At 44.9% G+C, this 25,609-nt stretch overlaps 1 protein-coding gene across 5 annotated transcripts in view; it reads left to right on the forward strand.

The window, feature by feature from the left end:
* The window catches only part of LOC110510024 (neuronal migration protein doublecortin), a 96,151-nt gene that overhangs the window by 19,527 nt on the left and 51,015 nt on the right, over window positions 1-25,609 (forward strand). For all 5 annotated transcript variants that reach the window (XM_036967372.1, XM_036967374.1, XM_036967375.1 and 2 more), the window contains exon 3: window positions 2,847-3,187. In XM_036967372.1, coding sequence (XP_036823267.1) covers window positions 2,847-3,187 — 341 coding nt within the window. The remainder of the gene's footprint in view (window positions 1-2,846; window positions 3,188-25,609) is intronic.

Consider the following 25,609-nt stretch of genomic DNA (forward strand, 5'->3'; position numbering starts at 1 on the left):
GCTTAGGCAAAGGCATGTAAATAATTGTGTGCGTTCTCCAGGGATGAACATGCTATACCGTAGGCTATGTAGCTTTGATCACGTCTCAATGACAGCGCCTTCTCTGTGTGCCGTCTGGAACAAATGCAGAGAATATAATGAGTAGGAAGGAGGTGCCAAGTAGCCTAGCGGTTATGAGCATTGGACCAGCAACCGAAAGGTTGTTGGTTTGAATCCCCTTGCCGACTACGTGACAGATCTGTCGGTGCCCTTGTGCAACACACTTAACCCTATTGGCTCCTGTAAGTTGCTCTGGATAAGAGCATCTAGTAAAATGTAAATGTAGAGTGAGCTTTGTCTATCAACCATGTGACCTGTCACATACACCCACTGACAGGCAGATCTGGGGGAGTTCAGGGCTGACTATGTGGAAGCAAAAGCCCACTGCTTTTCAAAGTAAAGAAAAGTAAAGGTTTGTCAGTTTCATTGCTCCTCTGGTCGTCCTGTCCTCTGGTGTGTCATTGCTCCTCTGGCACCTAGCTAGCTCTCATCACCAGCCTGATGAGTTTTGTCTCCCAGCTCTCGCTCCTGCAGATTCCATCTATCTTTCTCTGGTTTGCTTCCTCTCTGTGACAGGGATCATCAGTCTATCCACTGACTGTCCTGTCTCTTCTCCTCTTCTCTCTCTTCAGCCTCAAAACATTACGCTCGCTTCTCTCCACTTTCTAGCCCCTTTCATGTAGCTAGTCTCTCTGTATATCAAATGTATATCCCTGACTCTCTTAACTGGAGGCCAGTATAGATGTCATCCTATCACTGGTCTATAGAGATCACCTATAGCTGGCCCCTGATCCACAGAGACCTGTCCCGTTACTGCTCCTCCTACAGTACACTACATACAAGGTCACAGTAGGACCACCCTCCTCCTACAGGTCACAGTAGGACCACCCTCCTCCTACAGGTCACAGTAGGACCACCCTCCTCCTACAGGTCACAGTAGGACCACCCTCCTCCTGCAGGTCACAGTAGGACCACCCTCCTCCTGCAGGTCACAGTAGGACCACCCTGCTTCTGCAGGTCACAGTAGGACCACCCTGCTCCTGCAGGTCACAGTAGGACCACCCTGCTCCTGCAGGTCACAGTAGGACCACCCTCCTCCTGCAGGTCACAGTAGGACCACCCTCCTCCTGCAGGTCACAGTAGGACCACCCTCCTCCTACAGGTCACAGTAGGACCACCCTCCTCCTACAGGTCACAGTAGAACCACCCTCCTCCTGCAGGTCACAGTAGAACCACCCTCCTCCTGCAGGTCACAGTAGAACCACCCTCCTCCTGCAGATCACAGTAGAACCACCCTCCTCCTACAGGTCACAGTAGGACCACCCTCCTCCTACAGGTCACAGTAGGACCACCCTCCTCCTACAGGTCACAGTAGGACCACCCTCCTCCTACAGGTCACAGTAGGACCACCCTCCTCCTACAGGTCACAGTAGAACCACCCTCCTCCTGCAGGTCACAGTAGGACCACCCTGCTCCTGCAGGTCACAGTAGGACCACCCTGCTCCTGCAGGTCACAGTAGGACCACCCTGCTCCTGCAGGTCACAGTAGGACCACCCTCCTCCTGCAGGTCACAGTAGGACCACCCTCCTCCTGCAGGTCACAGTAGGACCACCCTCCTCCTACAGGTCACAGTAGGACCACCCTCCTCCTACAGGTCACAGTAGGACCACCCTCCTCCTGCAGGTCACAGTAGGACCACCCTCCTCCTGCAGGTCACAGTAGAACCACCCTCCTCCTGCAGGTCACAGTAGAACCACCCTCCTCCTGCAGGTCACAGTAGAACCACCCTCCTCCTACAGGTCACAGTAGAACCACCCTTCTCCTACAAGTCACAGTAGAACCACCCTTCTCCTACAGGTCACAGTAGAACCACCCTTCTCCTACAGGTCACAGTAGAACCACCCTTCTCCTACAGGTCACAGTAGAACCACCCTTCTCCTACAGGTCACAGTAGAACCACCCTTCTCCTACAGGTCACAGTAGAACCACCCTTCTCCTACAGGTCACAGTAGAACCACCCTTCTCCTGCAGGTCACAGTAGAACCACCCTCATCCTACAGGTCACAGTAGAACCACAGGTCTTCATGATCAGTATTTTTTAAACTAGGACAAATTGGAGAGCATTACCACACCTAGGATCTAAGGTAATTCCATCAGCTGATGTGAAGAACTTGATACACCCACTAAGAGGACCATGTCATTGTCACCGTGTGTTGCTGTAATAAAGCATGGTGGAGGAGGACTCATGGACTGGTATGACATTACAATATTGTATGTTTGTGTTTGAGAGAATGGGGGATGGCGAATCTCTGTCAGAGCAGTCTCCTGCTGTTTGATGATTGGGGGAGAGTTCAGTGCACAGGTCACCATGCTTTGGATTAGGTTCATGGAGATGCTATAGCAATTACTGACAGGGTGGAAGCACACGTCACTGGCTCGTTTTTTAAACTTCTGGGAGAGTAACTGCTAGTTTGCCAACACACTATGAGATACGGTAGAGCTAGATTGTCCCGTTTGAGTAGGAGGCTGTTTTTCTGTCCTCAGTTTATCTTGAATCCATGCATTTAGATCAGATGTAGTGGGGATGCATAGTTTATATGAAGATGTGTTGGTATTGTCTCCCTCACGAAGGTCTGTGACATCTGAGCTGGTTATCCTCCAAGCTTTAACTCCACACCTCTACTTACGATAGTACTGATGTTGGGTTCCTTTTAAAGCAAATATTTCCTCAGTTTATGTCAAACAAAGTTGATTATTTCATATTCCTTACGGCGTTCTCTCTTTGTCTCTCCTCTCACCCCCTCAGGAGAGAGCTACGTCTGTGCGTCTGAGAACGTCTACAAGAAGGTCGACTACACAAAGAACGTCAACCCCAACTGGTCTGTGAACGTGAAGGCCTCGGCCAGCCAGAAGAACCTGCAGAGCCTGGCCAGCAAGCAGGCCAACGAGGCCCGGGAGGGTAAGGAGTTTGTTCGCCCCAAGCTGGTGACGGTGATGCGGAGTGGCGTGAAGCCGAGGAAGGCCGTCCGCGTGCTGCTCAACAAGAAGACAGCGCACTCCTTCGAACAGGTGCTCACCGACATCACAGAGGCCATCAAGCTGGAGAGCGGCGTGGTCAAGAGGATCTACACACTGGACGGAAAGCAGGTAGGTCACACATTCACTCACACTGGCACACCTCAACACCCACCTCCAGAATGTTAGTTGGACTCAGATCGATGTCAGACTAAGGTCACATTCAGCACTACTAACCCTGAGTCATTATACAAACATCTGAAACAAACATGAATCAAAAATATACCTAAGAAGTCTCTTGTGTTTAGTTCTCTCTGTTGATATTGAGAGGCAGCCTGACAATGCTGTTTAGTTTGTTTTGCTGTCCCTATAAGGTCGTTTCTATTCAGGCTCCAGGGAACATGCAACCTGGAATAAGAGGATAAAAGCTGGAATAAGTAAAGAATATGTTTAAATACTGATGTCATTTCTAATCATTCAAAATTTGCCAGCAGCATACCACCCTGCATACCACTGCTGGTTTGCTTCTGAAGCTAAGCAGGGTTGGTCCTGGTCTGTCCCTGGATGGGAGACCAGATGCTGCTGGAAGTGGTGTTGGAGGGCCAGTAGGAGGCACTCTTTCCTCTGGTCTAAAATATCCCAATGCCCCAGGGCAGGGATTTGGGACACTACCCTGTGTAGGGGGCTGTCTTTCAGATGGGACGTTAAATGGGTGTCCTGACTCTCTGAGGTCATTAAAGATCCCATGGCACTTATTGTAAGAGTAGGGGTATAAACCCCGGTGTCCTGGCTAAATTCCCAATCTGGCCCTCAAACCATCACGGTCACCTAATAATCCCCAGTTTACAATTGGCTCATTCATCCCCCTCTTCTCCCCTGTAACTATTCCCCAGGTCGTTGCTGCAAATGAGAACGTGTTCTCAGTCAACTTACCTGGTAAAATAACGGATAAATAAAGAAGAGAATAAAGTCATGTTATTTCATCCCAAAGACGTTTACTGGTATATGCCTGGGCCAAGCTTTATGTGTTCCTGCAGGTCAATTTTGGGTTGGTAGGTGCTGTGTAGAGAAACCAACCGGTCCACAGCAGCACCAGGACGTTGAGTCCATGGGTCAGGGGCGACTCACTGACAAGGTGCAACTCATTTGTCTGTTGAGACATACCCACACACCCCTGACTTGACTAAGCAGCCTACCAGTTGGCTGAGGTGGGAAGCTTAATCAGAAACGGTGCAGATGGCTCAGACCAAAGACTGACGCTTCTTCAGAGAGCTGGACTGACATCAGAAAGTCCCACAGCGATCCATCCATCACTCAGTCAGAAAGGAGGCAGGAAATGGACTCTTTTGCTGCCTTGGCTCCCAGCTCTCTAACAGACCTGCAGTGGAATGAAAACACCCATATAGGCTAGTTACTGATAATCAATATGTGAATTGGCTGTTTCATCAGGATCTTCATGACTCAGATGAGATAGAAAAGACCTCTACAGCCCAACCATGAAAAGAGCATTGCCTTGTTATGAGGGGTTGTAATGCACCATAAGGCATATGAACATTTAAATTACTAATATCCATATGAATCTATTTACACTGCCAGGAGGCCACTCAAAGTGCAGCAATTAGCAGCTGTAAAGACAAAGGGCCAGCTGTCCGTAGGCTCTTAAAGCAGTTTAAAGGTTTTCGGTACAATAGAGTAGTAGAAATGGAGGTAATGACAGTGCGTGAGGGCTCCTCTGAGAGGTTAAAGTGCCTCTACCTCAGCAGGCAGCCACAGCCCTGGCCTGGTCAGCCCCAGAGAGACACAGAGGACACATCAGGAGGCACAAACAACCCTGATGACCTGACATAGAGAGAGGACATTACATCCATGTTCTTAAGGGTGTCAGCAGTGGTAGAGCGACATCTGCAATTTTTTTTATTTTTTTAACGATGGCATCGTTGATTTCATGTCCTTGCTGGGAGCAAAAGACAATTCTGCCCTGTCATAATGCATCTGACCCTGTTCGTTAGAATTCCCTCTTCTCTTCTCTTCTCCTGGCTGTCCAACACCACTCAGTGCTGCAAGAGGCCAGGTTCAATTAGGCTCCAGTACTATAGACCCGGTCCTAGCCAGGAGTGTTTACAGATATGGTTAAACTGACTGCTAATCTCTTGTGTCTGGACCACTCTGATTGTATCAGTCATCAAACAGGCATCTGAGGCCACGGTCGGCAGACTAACTAAGGAAATCCCCCCCCCCCCCCCCCCCCCCCTCTCTTGTGGAGAAGTCAGATCTCCTCTGCTTTTTGTTCTGCTGATTGAGGAGAATGGGATTGTGCTCCCTCTGTTATTTCTTCATTATTATTCCTGTTAATAACGGCAAGATGTAAGTCCAGCAGGCTTTAGGGAGGACAGAGCTGCAGTGTGGAGATAGCAGGCTGATTTGACTTTAATATCCCACCCTAGGGGCTCACTGCCCCAGGTCACTGTCTCCTAGTAGGCCCCTTACGATTTCTGTCACTTTGAGCCTAGGCAGTGTTGTCTATTTTGTTTTAGATATAAGGCAGCTGTGGATCAATATGGATGGAAACATGCTGGACTTATGTCTGTGCGTGCGCACATGCATGTTTGTATGTGTACACAATAATGTCCAGGATTTCTATTCACATTCAGTCTCACATGAAGTCTGATCAGCATATTTCACTGACCCAGTCTGGAGCGATCTCACACCAGGAAACTGAAACTCACAAAACCTGGATGTAGGGCTGTGACGGTCTTGGAATTTCAGGTTACGGTTATTGGCCAGGACAATGTACATGGTCACCGTCATAACCGTTGGGAGGGGTGATTGGCAAAAACCAGACTCAAAATAAACACATTGCTTTTCTCTGCAACTTCACTATTACCATTACACTTTGTTATTATCTGAAGCATTTCATTATTATTCAAGTTATTATTACCTCTAAGTATTAGTCAGGTTTACAAATGAAGAAACATCAGATTGGAGAGGAATTACTGAAAGAATCTAGATTTCTGATTTTGAAGCACTAAACCATTCACACCAAGTCCGATGCGTTTTGCCCTCCACTTTTCCGAACAATTCACATAATGTCACCTCATTCTCTGTGGCAATATGTTGTTCAAAGTAGAGTTCTTCAGGGGTCCCAAAAATTCTGACTGTACCCGAGGACAGTCGGACCTGTTCCGAAAAGGCCAGTGGAAAAACAGACCCAAACAGACATCCCGGTTCGCATCCGCAAGGAGGAAGAGAGAGCAAAAGAAACCTCAGACCGAGTACTGCAAATGTATTAACAATAAGAAAACAGAAATACCGTAAGTATTCAGACCCTTTGCTATGAGACTATAAATTGAGCTCGGGTGCATCCTGTTTCCATTTACCATCCTTGATAAGTTTCGACAACTTGATTGCAGTCCACCTGTGGTAAATTCAATTGGTTGGACATGATTTGGAAAGGCAAACACCTGTCTATATAAGGTCCCACAGATGGCAGTGCATGTCAGAGCGAAAACCAAGCCATGAGGTCAAAGGAATTGTCTGTAGTGCGCAGAGACAGGATTGTGTCAAGGCACAGATCTGGGGAAGGGTACCAAAAAAATGTCACAATGGCCTCCATCATTCTTAAATGGAAGAAGTTTGGAACCACCAAGACTCTTCCTAGAGCTGGCCGCCCATCCAAACTGAGTAATCAAGGAAGGAGGGCCTTGGTCAGGGAGGTGACCAAGACCCGATGGTAACTCTGACAGAGCTCCAGAGTTCCTCTGTGGAGATGAGAGAATGTTCCAGAAGCACAACCATCTTTGCAGCACTCCACCAATCAGGCCTTTATGGTAGAGTGACCAGACAGAAGCCACCCCTCAGTAAAAGGCACATGACAGGCACCTCAGTAAAAGGCACCAAAAGGCACCTAAAGGACTCTCAGACCATAAGAAACAAGATTCTCTGGTCTGATGAAACCAAGATTGAAATCTTAGGCCTGAATGCCAAGCGTCACGTCTGGAGGGAACCTGGCACCATCCCGATCTAACATCTCTGGAAAGACCTGATAAGAGCTGTGCAGTGACGCTCCCCATCCAACCTGACAGAGCTTGAGAGGATCTGCAGAGAAGAATGGGATAAACTCCCCAAATACAGGTGTGCCAAGCTTGTAGCGTCATACCCAAGAAAACTCGAGGCTGTAATCGCTGCCAAAGGTGCTTGAACAAAGTATTGAGTAAAGGGTCTGAATACTTACGTAAATGTAATATTTCAGTTTTTTAAATGTTTTAATACATTTGCTAAAATCATACCTTGCTGCTTGCTGCACTGATGCATTTCGAACGTAAAAAATAGGCAGAGAGAAATGTATTAATTCAATTCACACAACAAACTTGTTCCGAATAAATCATTGAGGGATTGTGGCAGGACGATATTTTCGCAGTTGGCTTGAACGGTGTCATAAACAAATGTGCTCATATTTATTATTTTCTTCATAATTATTCTGACAGAAATAACAGACTTTTTTTTAGAAAGGGCCTTTACTGAAAATATTACATGACGGGAGCGTTTGACAGGCTACTTTAGGAAACTATCTGAATGGACATACTGTAGGTGATGGACTCAGAGCCAGAACAACCTTGTCAACTGCTGTTGAATAATTCATGAATAGTCAGACACATCCAACCTTTTTTTAAGAGAAGACCAATTTATGTATTTACTAGCAAGCAATGAGAATGTGCTTTAAATAAAAGAAAGTTCTTATTTTTTAAACTGAAGTGGCATAGCCTATAGATTCTACTCCAACGTGGGATTAGCTGCTGGAGCTGTTGGAAAGAGGAGATGTAGACCGTTTAAAAGACAGACGGACTAAGTTAGCTAAATAATTGCTTTATCTACATAAAAATAATAATAATAATAATGAATGTAAGCATGTTTAAACGGGTTTGACGGTTATTTTATTTGCATGGCTGTCTTCATCCCTAACCGTCAGTCACATGGTTATACTGTACCATCACAGCCATACCTGCATGAGAATTACAGTAATAACATGCCAAACCTCTTTAGCGTTTATACAAAATGGGGATGTTTTTCCTAAACGAGAGACGCTGTCAAAAGTTTGTCTGCTTAAAGGCACTAGACCTTCTTTTGGATTGAATCTCAGATCTGTTGTCTCTCTGTCTCTCTCTAACTCTAGGAACCGTTGGCTGTTGCATGCTATGAATGTTTAATAAGATGCACACTAAGATGCACACTGATTTTATTGCTGGCTGTATGACTGCATGTGCCATATGTACAGTTTGATGTGATATGATTGTACATATCATCTGTTATTTTCTGTGTGAAACCCACACGTTTGCCTTTGGTCCGTGTATTACGCAGTACACTCTTAAACCCACATGGCTCTCAGATGCCATAGTGTGTAGCAGTAACAAACCCACTCTAACCATGTGTTCACCAGCCTAATCAAAGTGTACTATAATACACTGTGTCTGTTTCTCAGAATGTGTCTCCAGTCCTGAGGTTCATTGTAATGCACAGACACGTAGCTTCTGGAGTGATGAAACTGCGATGTGAGTAGTATTAGGGCTCTCTTTGTGTGCTGAAGCTGGCGAGGCGGGGTGGCTAGGCTAGCTGCAGACTGCAGGCGAGGCGGGGTGGCTAGGCTAGCTGCAGACTGTAGGCGAGGCAGGGGCGATGTGCTGCTGGTGATATGGTAGGGGGAGTTTTGATGCAGTGCCAGCCCCTCCCTGATCCTGCACCGTTCCTCCTCTTCCCATTCCTCACCGACAGCTGGTGTGACTGGTTGCTAGGAGACCACATCTGAAGCACAAAGAGAGCCCAGCTGGTGTGACTGGTCTATCAGTCACCACATCCAGTGTGTGTGTGTGTGTTTCAATATCAGCTGCCATGTATGCAGTGCTTGACTTGGATTGAAATAGGTGTCTGTACTCATTTTGGGTGCAGGTACTGTTTCTATTTAGCTCCAAGATACTGTTGAGCTAATATTCCATAAGAGGAACAGGAGCTCAAGCAGTAGCTAGAACATTTAAGATGCCGGTACTACTGCCCCAGTCAAGTACTGCATGTATGTAAGGTATGTTCATTGTACACTGTCTGGGTATGTGTGTGTGTGTGTGTGTGCTTTGCATAAGAATTTGACAGTGTGTGTGTTAAAGGGAGCGAGAGAGGCAGATTGGTGGGGCCAGCTTATTGCACCTTATCCAGCAATTTGTCCTTGAATGCGGACTTCACCACTGTTAATTGCTATGTGAAGATATAGCCCCCCACCAGCCGCCGCCGCCCTCCTTCGCTGTCAGTGAGTAAAACGCCACAATTTTCTCCTCAACAGCCTGCGCATTCAGACCCAAGGAGAACAGGGGCAGGGTGATGGGGTACAGGATGCATTCTCCAGTTTAAAAAACAGAAAATTGGGATCTGTTTTATATTCACTGCAGGGGATACTTATTCCTTGTATCTAAAAAGCTGGAGTGAATTCCTTCATTCGCCCTCTCCTGTCTTTCCAGGGTACATCAGGGAGGAGAGACTTATTTTCCTGGCAGCCATTTTGTCCCTATTTTTTCCTAATAGCTGTGTTCATGGTAGAGTGACTCACTAAATGCCACTGTCCTTTTAACTTGAGGGCTCTCCCAGAACAGGTGTTTTTTTTTTAGCTCGTCCTTGGCTTATAACAGCAAGTTCAGGCAAATTGTCGATCAGATTCTTTGTGACTGACACCACAATCGTTTTCTAATATTTGCTATATTGGGAGTAGCTCTCCAATCTTTCTTTTAAATCATCTATTCATTTAAGGAAGACACTGTGTTGTGGCCTCTCATTTTAGAATGTTCATTATTGCATCAAGGTCCTGAGCTGAGCTTGGCCATATGTCTTGTAAAGTCATTTCCTACAAAGAGGCACTAAAGATGCTAATTAGCACTCAATTCAATCTCATACGTCCATGTTCCCTGCACAAGGTCATGCTGCAATTGTCTTAGCACCCCCCCCCCCCCCCCCCCCCCACACACACACACACCATCCAGTTTGGCCAGTGAATCGGTGAAAATGGTTTAGGTACGTATGCTTCATGTTTAAATGTTCCCAGGTTGAATGCCTGAAAATCTGACTTTCCTCTGGAGATTGCAGGGTTCTTTCTGTCTGCTCCTCTGATCAGGGGAGGGTTTGCAAGGCATGCAGTGGAGGCGGTTGCCATGGCAATTTACTCCACAGTGATTGACTCGGTGTCTGTGACAATGGCTACGCAGCAAAATACGCTGAGTCTGCTCCTTACATTCTGTAACGGAGCTAGCCACAGAACTCCTAACCTCTCACATTCGTATTCACAATCCTTCCTTCTTCCTACCCTGCCGCGCTCGTACAGGATTTGAGAGAGAGATGGATGAGCTGAACAAGGGGCATGGCCACATCATAAAGCATCCTGATTGAACAGACATAGCTGCAGGCATCCAGTGCTGCCCTCACCCCAACCCCCATATCTAGCCCACATCAACAAGTGACCACAACCTGTGGGGATGAGCAGAATAAATCTAATAACACCAGAGCCACATCAGTCAGAGCCACATGGCCAGCCTGGCCGTCTCAATGGAGATCGCATGGAGGCAGCAGTGTGTGCATGGCGGAACCTCGGCAGCATTTGGAGCCCATTAGTGACATCACAGCTGTGATGTGTAACCCTGGGGGCCTCCGGAACATCAGGCACCAGCTGGCCCCCATAACTCTACGGAGCTGGCTGCCCCGGCTGGCTGCCCCGGCTGGCTGCCCCGGCTGGCTGCTCCGGCTGGCTGCCCGGCTGGCTGCCCCGGCTGGCTGCCCCGGCTGTCTGCCCCGGCTGTCTGCCCCGGCTGTCTGCCCCGGCTGGCTGCTCGGCTGGCTGCTTGGCTGGCTGGCTGCTTGGCTGGCTGATTGGCTGGCTGGCTGCTTGGCTGGCTGGCTGCTCGGCTGGCTGCCCCGGCTGGCTGCCCCGGCTGGCTGCTCGGTTGGCTGCCCGGCTGGCTAAATTCTGTTTCACTACTGCTGCCCTAAACACAGTTTAAAGAACCAAGCATGGGCCAATCAGAGCAAGCATGGGCCAATCAGAGCTCTGTAATAGGCCGATCACGGTCTTTTACAGGCAGGGACCTCTTCATTTAACAGTTTTATGTTCTATTAGTCATATCTACGGGATACAGGTGTGGTATACACCATCCAATGAAATGTTTACTTGCAGGTTTCGTCTCGACAATGCAACAACAATAATAAATAAGAAAAGATAAGAATATGAACAAAGTAAATAAAATAAGCATTTTAGCATCAGTATAATACAGGAAGGCACAATTTATTGTTCAATATTTACGTGTGTTTGAGAAGAGGGAATAGGGGGGCAAGTGTTTTAAATTGTGCAGTATTTAGAAAACATAAGTCTGGTAGCAGCAGTTGTGATGTGTGTGTAGCATGAATGTGTGGGTGTGTGAGTGCGTGCCTGAGTGCGTGCCTGAGTGCGTGCCTGAGTGAGTGCATGTGTACTAAGGTGCTGAGAATCAGTGCAGGTGGTCAGTCCAGGTCAAGTGTTCAGCAGTCTGATGGCTTGTAGATAGAAACTGTCCCTGAGCCTGTTGATATTGGACATCATGCTCCGGTACTTTCTGATCGACGGTACGGGTGTAAACAGCTCGTGGCTGGGCTTAGCTGGTGCTTAAGGAAGACAGGTTAATGGTGATTGACTGTTAAGACCGTGTTTAATTATAATAGTACTGACCAGTGGACAGATGTTAACGTAGTGATTTTAGCATGGTTTGACTGCCATGGTTATGAAATACTAGACCATAGGACGTTGTGATTACACATCGTAGTCTCCTTCCTTCACCCCTGGTTCCTCTGGGTGGTCTGCACTCAACACTACTCTCCTGTCCCGGAGTCTGTGATTGTGACCACTCCTTACGACCTACAGTATTTGTCCTTATATGGAAGAAAACAAGCTGCATATAAATCAGAACATTTCCTCTAGACTTTTTAATTGGATAGATAAGAAGGTTAGAAATAAAGGATGAGAAGCGAGGGATTCTGCAAGGTAGGAGAGATGAGAAAACCAGACTCTTGACTCAGTATCTCTTTGTTTTGTCCCCCGCAAACAACTTTCATTATTTGAACAAAAATATTTTTCCGTCAGGGATTTCCTTGACTTGAGTGTGTATTTATTTTGAGTACTTTGCTGGGAATGTTTCAGTGTCATAACAATCTTAACCTAAATACACCCTGGCAGCCTCAGTCCTCTCTGCCTGATGCTTCCTGATACACAGGACTGACTCAATTACCAGAGTGCACAAGGAGAGAGGGATGGGATGTGGGGGGGGGGGGGGGGGTCCATAGTACTGACCCTGTTCCCAACCTCCCTAACACATTCTAACCTACTGCCACTCTGTACCTCTATATAGAGAAAAGAATAGGAGTTCATTTGACCTCACCAGCAAGAGGCTCTTCAGTCAGCCCTTATCAGATTACAAACAGAGGAGTGCAGTAACAGAGAGAGCAATCCACCTCTAGGCTCCCAGAACACTGATTAGTGTGTGTGTGTGTGTGCACCTCTTTTTGTGTCAGCTGTTGTTGCCGTAATTAATAATCTAGTGTGTTACACTGAAGAAGGGCTCATATGTCTGTTGAGAGTTACAAGCACTCACTTTAAGTCCTATAAAGTAGCGTGCTCTACTTAGGGTAGTTAGTCCAACTCTGCACACTGAGAGCAGGGGAGAGCCGTCTGAAAAGCTTGGTTAATACGGCACTAAACCCACCGCAGAGCCTGAGCCCACCTCCAGTGACTCCATCCCCACCATCCCCCAAAACAATACGTGAAGCCTGAATATGCTGAGGAGCTGCATGCAGCCCTGTTTGCTGAATGTACCCAGGCTTGTTTCTCGCATCCCTTATTCTGGTCGCCTTTCATCCCTAAGTCAAAACACTGCGTCCATGTCGGAGCATCGTTATTTACTCCAGATTCTCCCATCGTTTGAACCTCACTGAATTTAGCTCACCGCTAACGTGAATTTCAGAAATGGTCTTCTTATTTGCTGCAGAGCCCCCTCCTTTACAGTACACGTTGGCACAATGCCCTGTCAGCAGAGCTGCTGAACACTTGGATTTACCAAAGTTGTCTTAATGTTTGTTGTCATTGTCTCATATGGAGACCTACTTCACATTTTGTCATAGGTGTGTCATCCATTTTTACAAAAGCTTCAGAAGATCCCATAGTGTATGAGACAACAATTTAATCCAGAGAATACAGTAGGTGTATTGACCTCAGTGACCTATAGCTCATTGTGTTTTTGTGTTCTCTACCTCCCACCTCGAAGCTTTCACAAAGTCATGGTCTCCGCTTTGAAGGGTTCTCAAAGTTTCAGAACAGTGACTAAGATAGAAACAGCATATTTTGTGTTGTGAGCTACACACCCACGACACTGACTCTAAATCCTGCTAATCCTCCTTTCCATGGGCCTGTCTTATCCTTAAACCAGCCTCTTCGCTTCCTCTTCTCTGGCTTCAAAGTGCCGGTCGCACCAAAATATCACAGTCCTACTCCCTACCTCCCTCAGGAAAACACACATGACTGCTGGGCTAGATAAGGTATTTTGTTTTTTTTTGTAAATAGGTCATTTCAGTTGGCTGTTTGGAGAGTAATGGAGCGGAGGTTCTGAACCATGGCTCTGGAATCAAAGATTAGGATTCTAATCCTCGTTGAGGTAAACATATATGCCATTTTGAAAAGAAACAACATCCTTTCATAGAATTTCCCCAAATATCCTAATATTGTGGCACTACCTGTACTGTAATACGAAGATATATTGGAACAAATGGTATTGTAAAAAGTGACATTATTGGGGAACATTGATGTTGGACTTTCAAAGAGTCTTTGGTAAAGTGTATCCAAGATGCTGCTTTGCCTGACACGCTTGATCCCTTCCCAATCTCTCCGGGACCAAAAGGCTTGTTCAGTTATCAGAGAGCTGACTGTGGACTTTGAGGTATTTCAGAGGTCCCCCCCCCCCCCCCCCCCAAAGAATGCTGATATACACTAATATAAAATAATCTATTTTCTAATTCCCGGTCTGGATTAGGCTCTGACATTCAAACACATGTCTGAAAGCCACATTGCGTCAGAGGAGCCACAGTATACAGTGTTATTGGCCACCAGTCCTTCCCCTGCAGTTGTTCCTTGATCTGTGTTCTGTATGGATAGAATTGGGACATGGAGTCAGTGTCCAACTACTCAAATGTGTGCACTGCATGTTTATTGGCTCTATAGTTTTGATATATGTAGAAGAAACATTTGGAGGGATGGAGGGTGATATTTGCCATTATGACTACTCACATGGTATTTCACCATCTTCATATAACTGATATTGTTCTTAGAGACCTAGAGGGATTACATAATGTCTTTTTTTCCTTTTATTTCTGCAGCTCATATATTTCCAGAATAATTCCTGGCAAAGAAATTTGCTTTCAAATTCCTTCCTTTCAATTAAAATAACTGAAACAAATGTTGATGATCAGCCTAGTGTGATTTAGGCTTGTTATAAAAATGTTGTAATCCATTCTGCTCAACATTACAGACCAGATGTGATTAAGGACGAAAGCACATACACTATTACCTTTCACACAATCAATAGGAAAAAGTAGCCCAGTGCTTTATCAACTGCACTCAGGCAGTGGTGAGGGAAATGCAGTGTTCTGTGATGATACAAGGGTCCTGTTTTAGGCAGGCTTCAGAGCCCACACTATCAATCATGGGGAGGAGTCTGCAGAGGAGTGGGGAGTTGCCCTCAGGTCAGGTACCGGTTCCTTCTGGATTCAGGCTCAGGACTTTATTCTGTCACTGTGCTGGTGCATAGTGTGGGTAATGGTGGTGGAGACTTGCTTAAATATAAATACATATTGTTCTGTTGCATGTTCCTTATGACATTCACAAAGGATCTTATATGTTTCACATTTCTAATGCCATTCAGCCATTAACTCAGACATTGGGAATGTACATGTATGGATTTCTAAAGAAAACCTAGCCATGTCTTCTCCACCTGCATGCTTGTCCTGCCCACTGCCCCCCTTCTCATCTCATGGGGGACAATACTCTGTTCATCTTACCCCCCGCTCTCTCCATGTCTCTGAGAAAGCCTAGTGCGGCAGAAACTACTGCAGCGTGCACTCCTCTGCTACACCTCATTTCCCATGTTCCTAGGTCTTTAATATTTCACATGGTGCTTGTCTTGTTTCTCGATATCATAGCCTGTGTCTATGGAAGGAGATGATATAGTGAATCTGAGATGTTGCTAAATTGCTCTGGGAAGAGCTGCCGAAATGATTTAGCATGGCTGCTTGGCTCTGTAGAAAGAAGGTCCCTCGTTTGTCTCGCCTCGCCCCTCGCCTCTCGCCCCTGTCTTCTAGAAAGTACAGCAGTGGTAAGGCCTGCTGGCTGTTACTGTGCTGGCTCTACAACAACAGCTAGAACAGCCCCACAGTCCCACAGACAGCCCCCGGCAGATCAATAGGTATCACAGGCTATCGATTGGCCTCACCTGACCGTCCATGCTGGCTGAAATACCCAAGACAACCCCAACAAAGTTCTCTCAAAGTTTACGGTTGTTCCTTTTGACTTATGCTAAGCAATACTGTATGAGTTACATACGTCTTTGCATGATTGTTTAATAGTAAGATCAATGTTGTCGTGTCTTTACTATCATTCAATTGAAGACTTCGTTTTTATCAAAGATTCCATGAATTAGTATTACGCGATTAAACTGAATAATCATGTAACTGTAATTAACTAGGAAATCGGGGCACCAAGGAAAGTATTCAGATTACAAGGTTATAATTTCCCAATATAACCTTTCAGATATTTTCATATCTGATCAATAGTCTTCTGATTAATGATTTATTTATTTTACCTCACGTTAGTCTCATTCCAAACGTCGTAAATTGTTGGTTTTCTGCACGAATCCAGTCTTCACTATTAGTCATCCATACATCAATTGTCTTAAATCATTTATTTATTACTAACTAAGTAATTCACAGAAATGCATAAACAAACAGTAAATATGGTCACATGAAATGGTAGAATGTGCCCTAGTGGGCTGAACCGGCATGACAGCTTGTTAGACAAAGGGGCAATGGGGGGTCAACTAAGAAGTCCATAAAGAGTTAATTATAACAATTAAAATGCTAATCCCTTACACATGAACGCTCACTCATTCGGGAACAATTACAATCAATATATATATTTACGCTCAGTGTGTCTTCTTGATCTCTGCTGAAAAGTGAATTTCTTTTGTAGGATTGTCCGTCTCTCTCGGTTGTGGTTAGAGGGGATGGTTCAGAGTGACATTCGTTATAGAATGGATGTTTCGGTGGTTGTCGTTCTTCACGTTCAATGATACCGAATTCCTAGCTGCAGACTAGTAATCAATATCAAAGACTTGTTCTTATTCTGTCGGTATCGATAGTCTAAGAGTTTAACCACGTGGTATGGTTAAAATACCTTTAGTCCCCCTCCTAATGGAGAAAGACATGGTCTACTGATAATTTGTCAAAGTGGGGTTTTATTCAGAATGGCAGAATAGGGCTGTCTCAGGATGTCTGGCCCTAACTGGGCTCAGGGGCGGTCCTCTGATTTAGTTCAAATCAAAAGGGAATTGTATTTTTCTTCATTAAACAGTCCACAATCATATTACACCATTATTCAAACAGTATCATCCTCATTCATCTTATATAACAATTAGATGTAAACCTCATATCTGAGGCTATTATATAAACAGCGTTATGGTAATGTGGCCACACTGTCTCCCATGAGCTTCCCAAGTTGTGGCAAACGCACCAGTTCGTAGCTGGATTCTTAACCGATCTTTTACACTTTCTCTGGAACATGACATTTTTTCGTACCTCACGTTCTGTGAGGTGGAAGGATTTCCTTTGTCTCCATGAAAACTACTCTCTATAACTGTGTGTCCATGAGGCAGGGTCTTCCTTAGGAATTTACGACCTCACTCTGCCCACAGCAGTCTGGTTGTAGAAGCAGAGAGCGGGGGATGGTGCTCGCTGTACTCAAAGAGGGCAACATCATGACAATGTGAACAGGGAGCACTGGAGGCATATGAAACAGCTGCATCCTGTAATAGAAAGCAGACATGCATCTGACTGTCACCAACTGATATCTGTTTTTCAGATGAAATAGGAGCAGATCACTGATGGATTACTCATTGACTCTACTACATTCTCTTTTGACTCCTCGTTAACATTAGTTGTGAGTCTCAAGTAGAGGTCGACCGATTATGATTTCTCAAAGCCGATACCGATTATTGGAGGACAAAAAAAGCAGATACGGATTTAATCGGCTGATTTTTAAAATGTATTTGTAATAGTGACAATTACAACAATACTGAATGAACAATTATTTTAACTTAATATAATACATCAATCAAATCAATTTAGCCTCAAATAAATAATGAAATATGTTCAATTTGGTTTAAATAATGCAAAAACAAAGTGTTGGAGAAGAAAGTAAAAGTGCAATATGTGCCATGTAAGAAAGCTAACGTTTAAGTTCCTTGCTCAGAACATGAGAACATATGAAAGCTGGTGGTTCCTTTTAACATGAGTCTTCAATATTCCCAGGTAAGAAGTTTTAGGTTGTAGTTATTATAGGAATTATAGGACTATTTCCCTCTATACCATTTGTATTTCATTAACCTTTGACTATTGGATGTTCTTATAGGCACTTTAGTATTGCCAGTGTAACAGTATAGCTTCGGTCCCTCTCCTTGCTCCTACCTGGGCTCGAACCAGAAACACATCGACAACAGCCACCCTCGAAGCAGCGTTACCCATGCAGAGCAAGGGGAACAACTACTCCAAGTCTCAGAGCGAGTGACGTTTGAAAAGCTATTAGCGCGCACCCCGCTAACTAGCTAGCCATTTCACATTGGTTACACCAGTCTAATCTCAACAGCAGAGCTGCTGGCAAAACGCACGAAAGTGCTGTTTGAATGAATGCTTACGAGCCTGCTGGTGCCTACCACCTCTGTCAGGGTGCTCTATCAAATCATAGACTTAATTATGACATAATAACACACAGAAATACGAGCCTTAGGTCATTAATATGGTCGAATCCAGAAACTAAATTGATTCTTTCAGCGAAATACGGAACCGTTCCGTATTTTATCTAACGGGTGGCATCCATAAGTCTAAATATTCCTGCTACATTGCACAACCTTCAATGTTATGTCATAATTATGTACAATTCTGGTAAATTAGTTCGCAATGAGCCAGGCGGCCCAAACTGTTGCATATACCCTGACTCTGCGTGCAATGAACGCAAGAGAAGTGACACAATTTCACCTAGTTAATTTTGCCTGTGAACCTGGATTTCTTTTAGCTAAATATGCAGGTTTAAAAATATATACTTCTGTGTATTGATTTTAAGAAAGGCATTGATGTTTACGGTTAGGTACACGTTGGAGCAACGACAGTCCTTTTTCGCGAATGCGCACTGCATCGATTATATGCAACGCAGGACACGCTAGATAAACTATTAATATCATCAACCATGTGTAGTTAAAACTAGTGATTATGATTGAGTGAATGATTGTTTTTTATAAGATAAGTTTAATGCTAGCTAGCAACTTACCTTGGCTTCTTACTGCATTCGCGTAACAGGTGGGCTCTTCGTGAGGCAGGTGGTTAGAGCGTTGGACTAGTTAACCGTAAGGTTGCAAGATTGAATCCCTGAGCTGACAAGGTAAAAATCTGTCGTTCTGCCCCTGAACAAGGCAGTTAACTCACCGTTCCAAGGCCGTCATTGAAAATAAGAATGTGTTCTTAACTGACTTGCCTAGTTAAATAAAGATTAAATAAAGGTGTAAAAAAATCTGCAAATTCAGTGTCCAAAATTACCGATTTCCAATTGTTATGAAAACCTGAAATCGGTCCTAATTAATCGGCCATTCCGATTAATCGGTCGACTTCTAGTCTCGACCTCTAGTGTTGGTAAAATAAGTTAGATCCCTCCCAGGTCCCAGACCTGTGCTCCTTCCTGATTACATTAGCCAACCATCTCACCCAAAATGCACTAATTGCTCTGCTTTTGTTGTGCATGAAGATTAATTAACATGGTTTCCCGGGGCAACAGTAGGGATGGCGACAGTCCAGGCAGAGATGCAGAGAGAGAAGAGGTATCTCAGGGCTAGTCATTTGTTCATTAATTTATTTCCATTCAAAAGTGATATTGGAATAAATGCATTCAAGCCAAACCTCCCGTGGCTGTTCTACAAGGAGAGATGATTCCAGAGTTGGGGATTGGGGGAAATGCTTCCTGCTGCTTGTCAGATTTGGCACAATAATCAAGGTCAGAGTCAAGGAACTGGTGTTCAGCCATAATTATCTGGCATTAAATCGTGTTGCTCTGTTCAGACACAACTGAAGTCTTTGTTTCTCAGACAAAATGTTAAGCCAGTCGTAAGAAAGGTTGTTCGCTATATATAGATATATTTTTGTTGGAATTCGACTCTATCTTTCAACACTGTAAATCGAAAGCCTAGGTGCATTTTTTAAAATTTGAGACCAGCTGGCATTGGTGCTGACTTATAATTAATAGTCAAATGATGGACCTTTTGTTTGCAGTACATGTTTGCTTCAAATACAGCACCAATTTTCTGCTGTCAATCTGTGAAATATTACCCAATCTGCTATCTGAAAAATGAGGGAGGCATATATTTTCTGTTATTCTTATTGGCTTGTATAACATGAATCATATCATAGCTACAGTAATCCACATCATTCAACCTCAGAACGAGGATACACTAGCTTGTATGTTTCATTCCTGCTTTTTCAGCTCTCCTCCTGGAGGTGATCTGTAGTGCCTTCTCTTAGCCGTGCCTCTAGCAACTCTTTCTCCAAGTTTGTGAAAATGAATTCCTTTCAAAGGCAAAGTGTCTGGGCCTATAGGACTAGGTAATTGGGTTGTGTTACTCCACTATTTCTTTAGACTGGATATTGGAAGGAAAACAAATGTTTTCACTGCCTTTAGAGAAATGATAGAATTGTCGTTAAGCTTGAGGGCACTCTCAATAGTTTTGCTGAGATGGTGGTTTATAGGAATAGATTTGACTTTATTACTCACTAATCCACTGCTATCAGATTGTAAAGCATCTGGGAGAATGAACAATTGTTTGGAATTGTGTCAAGAAAAGAGCTTTGAATAATTCAGTTGGTGTAGTTGTGGGGTCCCTGCTTGGCTGCTGGTACTGGTGGTAGTTTGGGGGGGGCATGTGGCCCTGACAGCTGGTAAGACCGGGATTAGGGGTGGGGGGACACCTGGAGTCAGGGAGGGGCCAGACTCTCAACAGGACACCTACTACTGCTGCTGCAGATCAGGGAGGAGCCAGACACTCAACAGAACACCCACTACTGCTGCTGCAGATCGGGGAGGGGCCAGACTCTCAACAGAACACCCACTACTGCTGCTGCAGATCGGGGAGGGGCCAGACTCTCAACAGAACACCCACTACTGCTGCTGCAGATCGGGGAAGGTGGCTATAGACCCAGACACACACTTCATATTGGCATAGACTATGCTCTGTAAATACTGTACATACTGTACTGTGGTCAGGATCATACATGTAGACTGTGTAGACACATTTAAATGAACACACCGTACCAGTCAAACGTTTACACACCTGCTCATTCCAGGGTTTTTCTTTATTTTTGCTATTTTCTACAAGACATCAAAACTATGAAATAACACATATGGAATCGTGTGGTAACCAAATAATATATATTTTATATTATATGTAGTGCTGCATCAGATGGATGACCTGGCCTCCATAATCACGAGACCTCAACCCAATTGAGATGGTTTGGGATGAGTTGGACCGCAGAGGGAAGGAAAAGCAGTCAACAAGTGTTCAGCATATGTGGGAACTCCTTCAAGACTGTTGGAAAAGCATTCCAGGTGAAGCTGGTTGAGAGAATGCCACCCGTGTGCAAAGCTGTCATCAAGGCAAAGGGTGGCTACTTTGAAGAATCTCAAATCTCAAATATATTTTGATTTGTTTAACACTTTTTTTGGTTACTACATAATTCTGTGTGTTATTTTGTAGTTTTGATGTCTTCACTGTTATGCTACAATGTAGAAAATAGTAAAAAATTAAGAAAAACCCTTGAGTAGGTGTCCACATTTTTGACTTGTACTGTATATGTAGACAATACAGGGATGAATAATAAAACATCTTAAAAGTGTCCTGTGTCATCCCACCAATGGATCCTGTTGCTAGGCGACTCTAGAGCCCCATATATACCTGGTTCTAACATGCATCCTTTTTCCTGATCTTGTCCTCATTCCGATTATGCCCACATTTTCAGACAGATTGTGATCTGATCTTCCGACCACTTCCAGAGGTTGTCAGGCACGCGTTGTGTCTGGATATCTTACAAGTGTACACTGATCGGGACAGTGAATCTATTTAAATCATGATTATCCTCCTTCTAAAATCATTGACAGGTACCGCCATTGACTTATGGCATCAATATGTGTCTTAAAATAACAAATAAATATTATTTTGAAAGAATAACTGTAATTAGCATACAGGGAGGGACCGGGAAATCTGGTCACAATGCGGACACAGTGTACAGATATGAGACACATTTTAATACCATGTGTAGACGCACATCTGAAAAAGTGGGCACATTCAGAATATGGATAAAATCAGGGCAAAGGATGCATGTTAGCGCCAGGTATAAATGAGGCTTAGATGACTACGTGGCTTGACCTTTTCACACAGAGACATGATGCTCATCTGATTTAATATTGCCCAATCTTGACAGTCATGGCTGTGAGGGACTGTGACATTTCACATTTCAGCCTCCGGTACGCTGCCTACACAGATGTCTGCTTCAACATGTCTGGAAATATAAGACAGTTCTCAGAAAAGAAGGTAGGTTTACAAAAGAAAAATGGATCTCTTGTAATGGACACGTATTTTATCTGACTCGTGGTATTTAGTTTACTGACACAAGAACACGCCAGTCGATCAGAATATATCATAAGTACCAGTAATTGCTGTCTGTCTAGACAGAAAAAGACTTTCCGATTTTGCAGTTAATATTTTTTGCGGAGTTACAACACTTTGTCTTTGTAGGGAAGTACAGACATCTGCCTCTTGTAGCATCTGTCCCTAGAGGGGTAAAGACGATAGTGCATTCATGCTTTTGTGTTGTACCCTGACAGATTCTGTCAGATTTTGAAATGTCGCCTCTAGTGTGTGTTTTCCAGATTCTCAGACTCCCCATGTATTTTCAAAAACACTCACAACAAATATCCTCAAGGACACATTGAGTTTCCATTTGTTTGATCAAGTCCATATAGAACCTGTAGATGCAGCAGGCCACCTGGGACCACATGGCTGTGAGGAAGACTTAAGAGGAAAGCAAACTAGCATCCCCACCCCCTTCCCATATTGGGAGTGCGGTGCAGATGAGAGCAGGAGGGTGGAGAGTGTGAGCTCTCTCACTTCCTCAACTTACTCCTGATTTATGGAAATCGCAGCGCAAACACCCTGTGAGCGGTTGCTGATAAGGCTTCCTTTTGAATATGTCAGCTTCTCCTTGGCACCCCTGAGAGCCCGAGTACAGGACTAATCATTCTCCTGCTGTCAACGTTTAACAGGGAGGGGATTAGAGAAGGGAACTGCTCTGGCTCTGTCTGCCTGGGCTGCCTCAGCCTCCCTCCCTCCCTCACCATCCCTCTGCCTTGGTCTCGGCCTCTGCCCCAGCCTCTCTAACTAGCCTCATGCTCCTCTCAAGGGCCCAGTCAGTCACACTGCATAAAGGCTACAGTCAACAGACACATTGTCTTTTCCTTTGAAGAGGGCTTTAGTTTTGGCTCAGACAAGCGTTGGTGCCTAGTGGAAGACTTGCTGTCTCCGTTTGGCTGGATTGGGCTTTTTGTTGAAAGGTCATTGGTTTCTGTTTAGAAACTACAGGGATGTAGATCATGTAGAATGAGAGACCTAGTCTTATCCCATTGCATTGTTCTTTTCCTCTTTGGCTGGCTTCATACTGTAGATTCAGTAACCGAAGACAACAGAGAGGAGAATGCAGTGTGCCTCGCCTGCAGTCTAATTGTTTCATTAATATTAAATAAGATAAAACATTTTGCTTGCTTGGTTACATGATTAGCTTGCAAGATCCTTCCAGTCATTGTGATTGCAGGGGGTATTGATCCACAGAGCAGTGCCATATTTATGTATGATTGCTTAATCAGGTGGTTATCTCTGTTTGACAGATCTGTGTTCTGATTGACAGGTCAGTGTGGCAGTAGCTGTGGAGGATTAGCTCCATGTTGACCTATCAGACTCGCAGGGGAAACAGCCAGGGGCCAGGATGGAATAACTCTAGTTCTAGTGCCATTATCACTGTTACAGATGTAGGATCTTAATTTGAGCCCGTTTGTAGTTGTGCTTTCACCTTTCACCTGTGTGTAGAAGCTGCTACCGGGCTCCATATAGAGAAGCATACCGCACACAACAGTGTTCCAGAGCCTAACACACTATCACCTGATCTGTGTTACTAGATTAGTTCTACTCATTTCTAACACCCCTTGCAGTATCTCCATGTTTCCAAAGACAGTTCCATACAGTATAACAATAGATCTAATAGAGTTGGTGTGTGTCAGCCACTATGGGCACTGTCCCAGGATGCACTTGGATAGGATTAGCCAAAAAAACAATTTTATCCCCAGCATGATAATGAGAGCCTATGTTTGGATTACACACATTTTCCGGGCCCACAAGTCATTCTCACAGCCAATCTGCATGTTCGGATGTAAATGTACATCTTAATTAGTGGCGCACCCTAGCCCCCCCCACCCCCCCCCCCACCCCGTGTGCCTTCACCCCACCCTACCCCTCACAGAGGCAGGGCCAGGGAGAAGGGAAGGAGAGGGGGTGGAGGGGTTCAGAGCCGGGAGCTGTACCCAGGAGAGAGGCATCGTGCTGGGATTAGCTCTAATGGGATTACACTAGTACGGCCATTTTAGCCAGGCCTGGAAGGGTGCAGGTATATTGGGGTGACATCATATCCTCTTCTGGCTGCTGCTGGCTGACGCTGCATTCTGTCGATCTGGTTTTTTTGGGGGGGGGCAGAGAGTTGAGTATATGTAAAAAAATAAATAATAATAATTACATTTGACCCAGTGAATCCTCTTTTAAGTGTAATTTCAGTGGGCCAGTTGTCTCTCAGACTGAAGGAGATGCACTGCAGCAATGTGAAGGAGTCCAGGAGATGTCCAGGAGATGAGCTGCTGAATTCTGGGAAGCTCTCCAGTAGTAACTGTCGCATGTTGTGTAACCTTGACTGCTGTAGTGGACATAGATGACGGAGATGAACTGGGATAGGCAGACTGTTCTCAGGCTCCCTGCACAGTGTGGAATCTGTGTTTCCGTGGTTACCCTGCTCATTGATTTCACTCATTCTGCTTTTGTTTTATGAGCGCTAGTGGTCTTACAGCTCCAATGGCTTTCTAGATGAAGTGTACATGTAATTATGGTAATGTAAAGCCTGTAGATGGGAGTTGTCTCCCTCCAATCACTCAGAACACACTCACTCACTCACTCACTCACACACACACACACACACACAGAGCTAGGCTGAGCTGCTGTATAACTCCTCCACTGTGTTCAATAGTATCGAGGCTAAAGGATTAACCATTAACACTAGAACTGCCTGGCCTTTCAGCCTATCAGTACTCACTAGAGAACATTGCCGGGTGTCACCTTTAGCATATGCATATCAACCTGACAATGTAGAAACAAACAAGATGATGATAATATAACCAGCCAGGTCACAGGTGACATTTTTTCCATATTCCTAAACAAACGCATCAGTGCATGAACAATTGTAAAGGATGAATTGCCACAATAAATATTTATGGAAATATATTCATGACAAGATATAAAAACATAATTTGTTGATTGTATTGGACACGGATTACCAGGACGTGTACTGCGAGCATGCACTGACCAGCTGGCAAGGGTCTTCACTGACATTTTCAACCTCTCCCTGTCCGAGTCTGTAATACCAACATGTTTTAAGCAGACCACCATAGTCTGTGTGCCCAAGAACACTAAGGTAACCTGCCTAAATGACTACCGACCCATAGCACTCATGTCTGTAGCCATGACATGATTTGAAAGGCTGGTCATGGCTCACATCAACACCATCATCCCAGAAACCCTAGACCCACTCCAATTTGCGTACCGCCCCAACAGATCCACAGATGTTGCAATCTCCATTGCAGTCCATACTGCCCTTTCCCACCTGGACAAAAGGAACACCTATGTGAGAATGCTATTCATTGACTACAGCTCAGTGTTTAACACCATAATGCCCTCAAAGCTCATCAATAAGCTAGGGACCCTGGGACTAAACACCTCACTCTGCAACTGGATCCTGGACTTCCTGACGGGCCAACCTCAGGTGGTAAGGGTAGGTAACAACACATCCGCCACGCTGATCCTCAACACGGGGGCCCCTCAGGGGTGCATGCTC

Source organism: Oncorhynchus mykiss, chromosome Y (assembly GCF_013265735.2).
Source record: "Oncorhynchus mykiss isolate Arlee chromosome Y, USDA_OmykA_1.1, whole genome shotgun sequence".
In the NCBI taxonomy this organism is placed as follows: domain Eukaryota; kingdom Metazoa; phylum Chordata; class Actinopteri; order Salmoniformes; family Salmonidae; genus Oncorhynchus; species Oncorhynchus mykiss.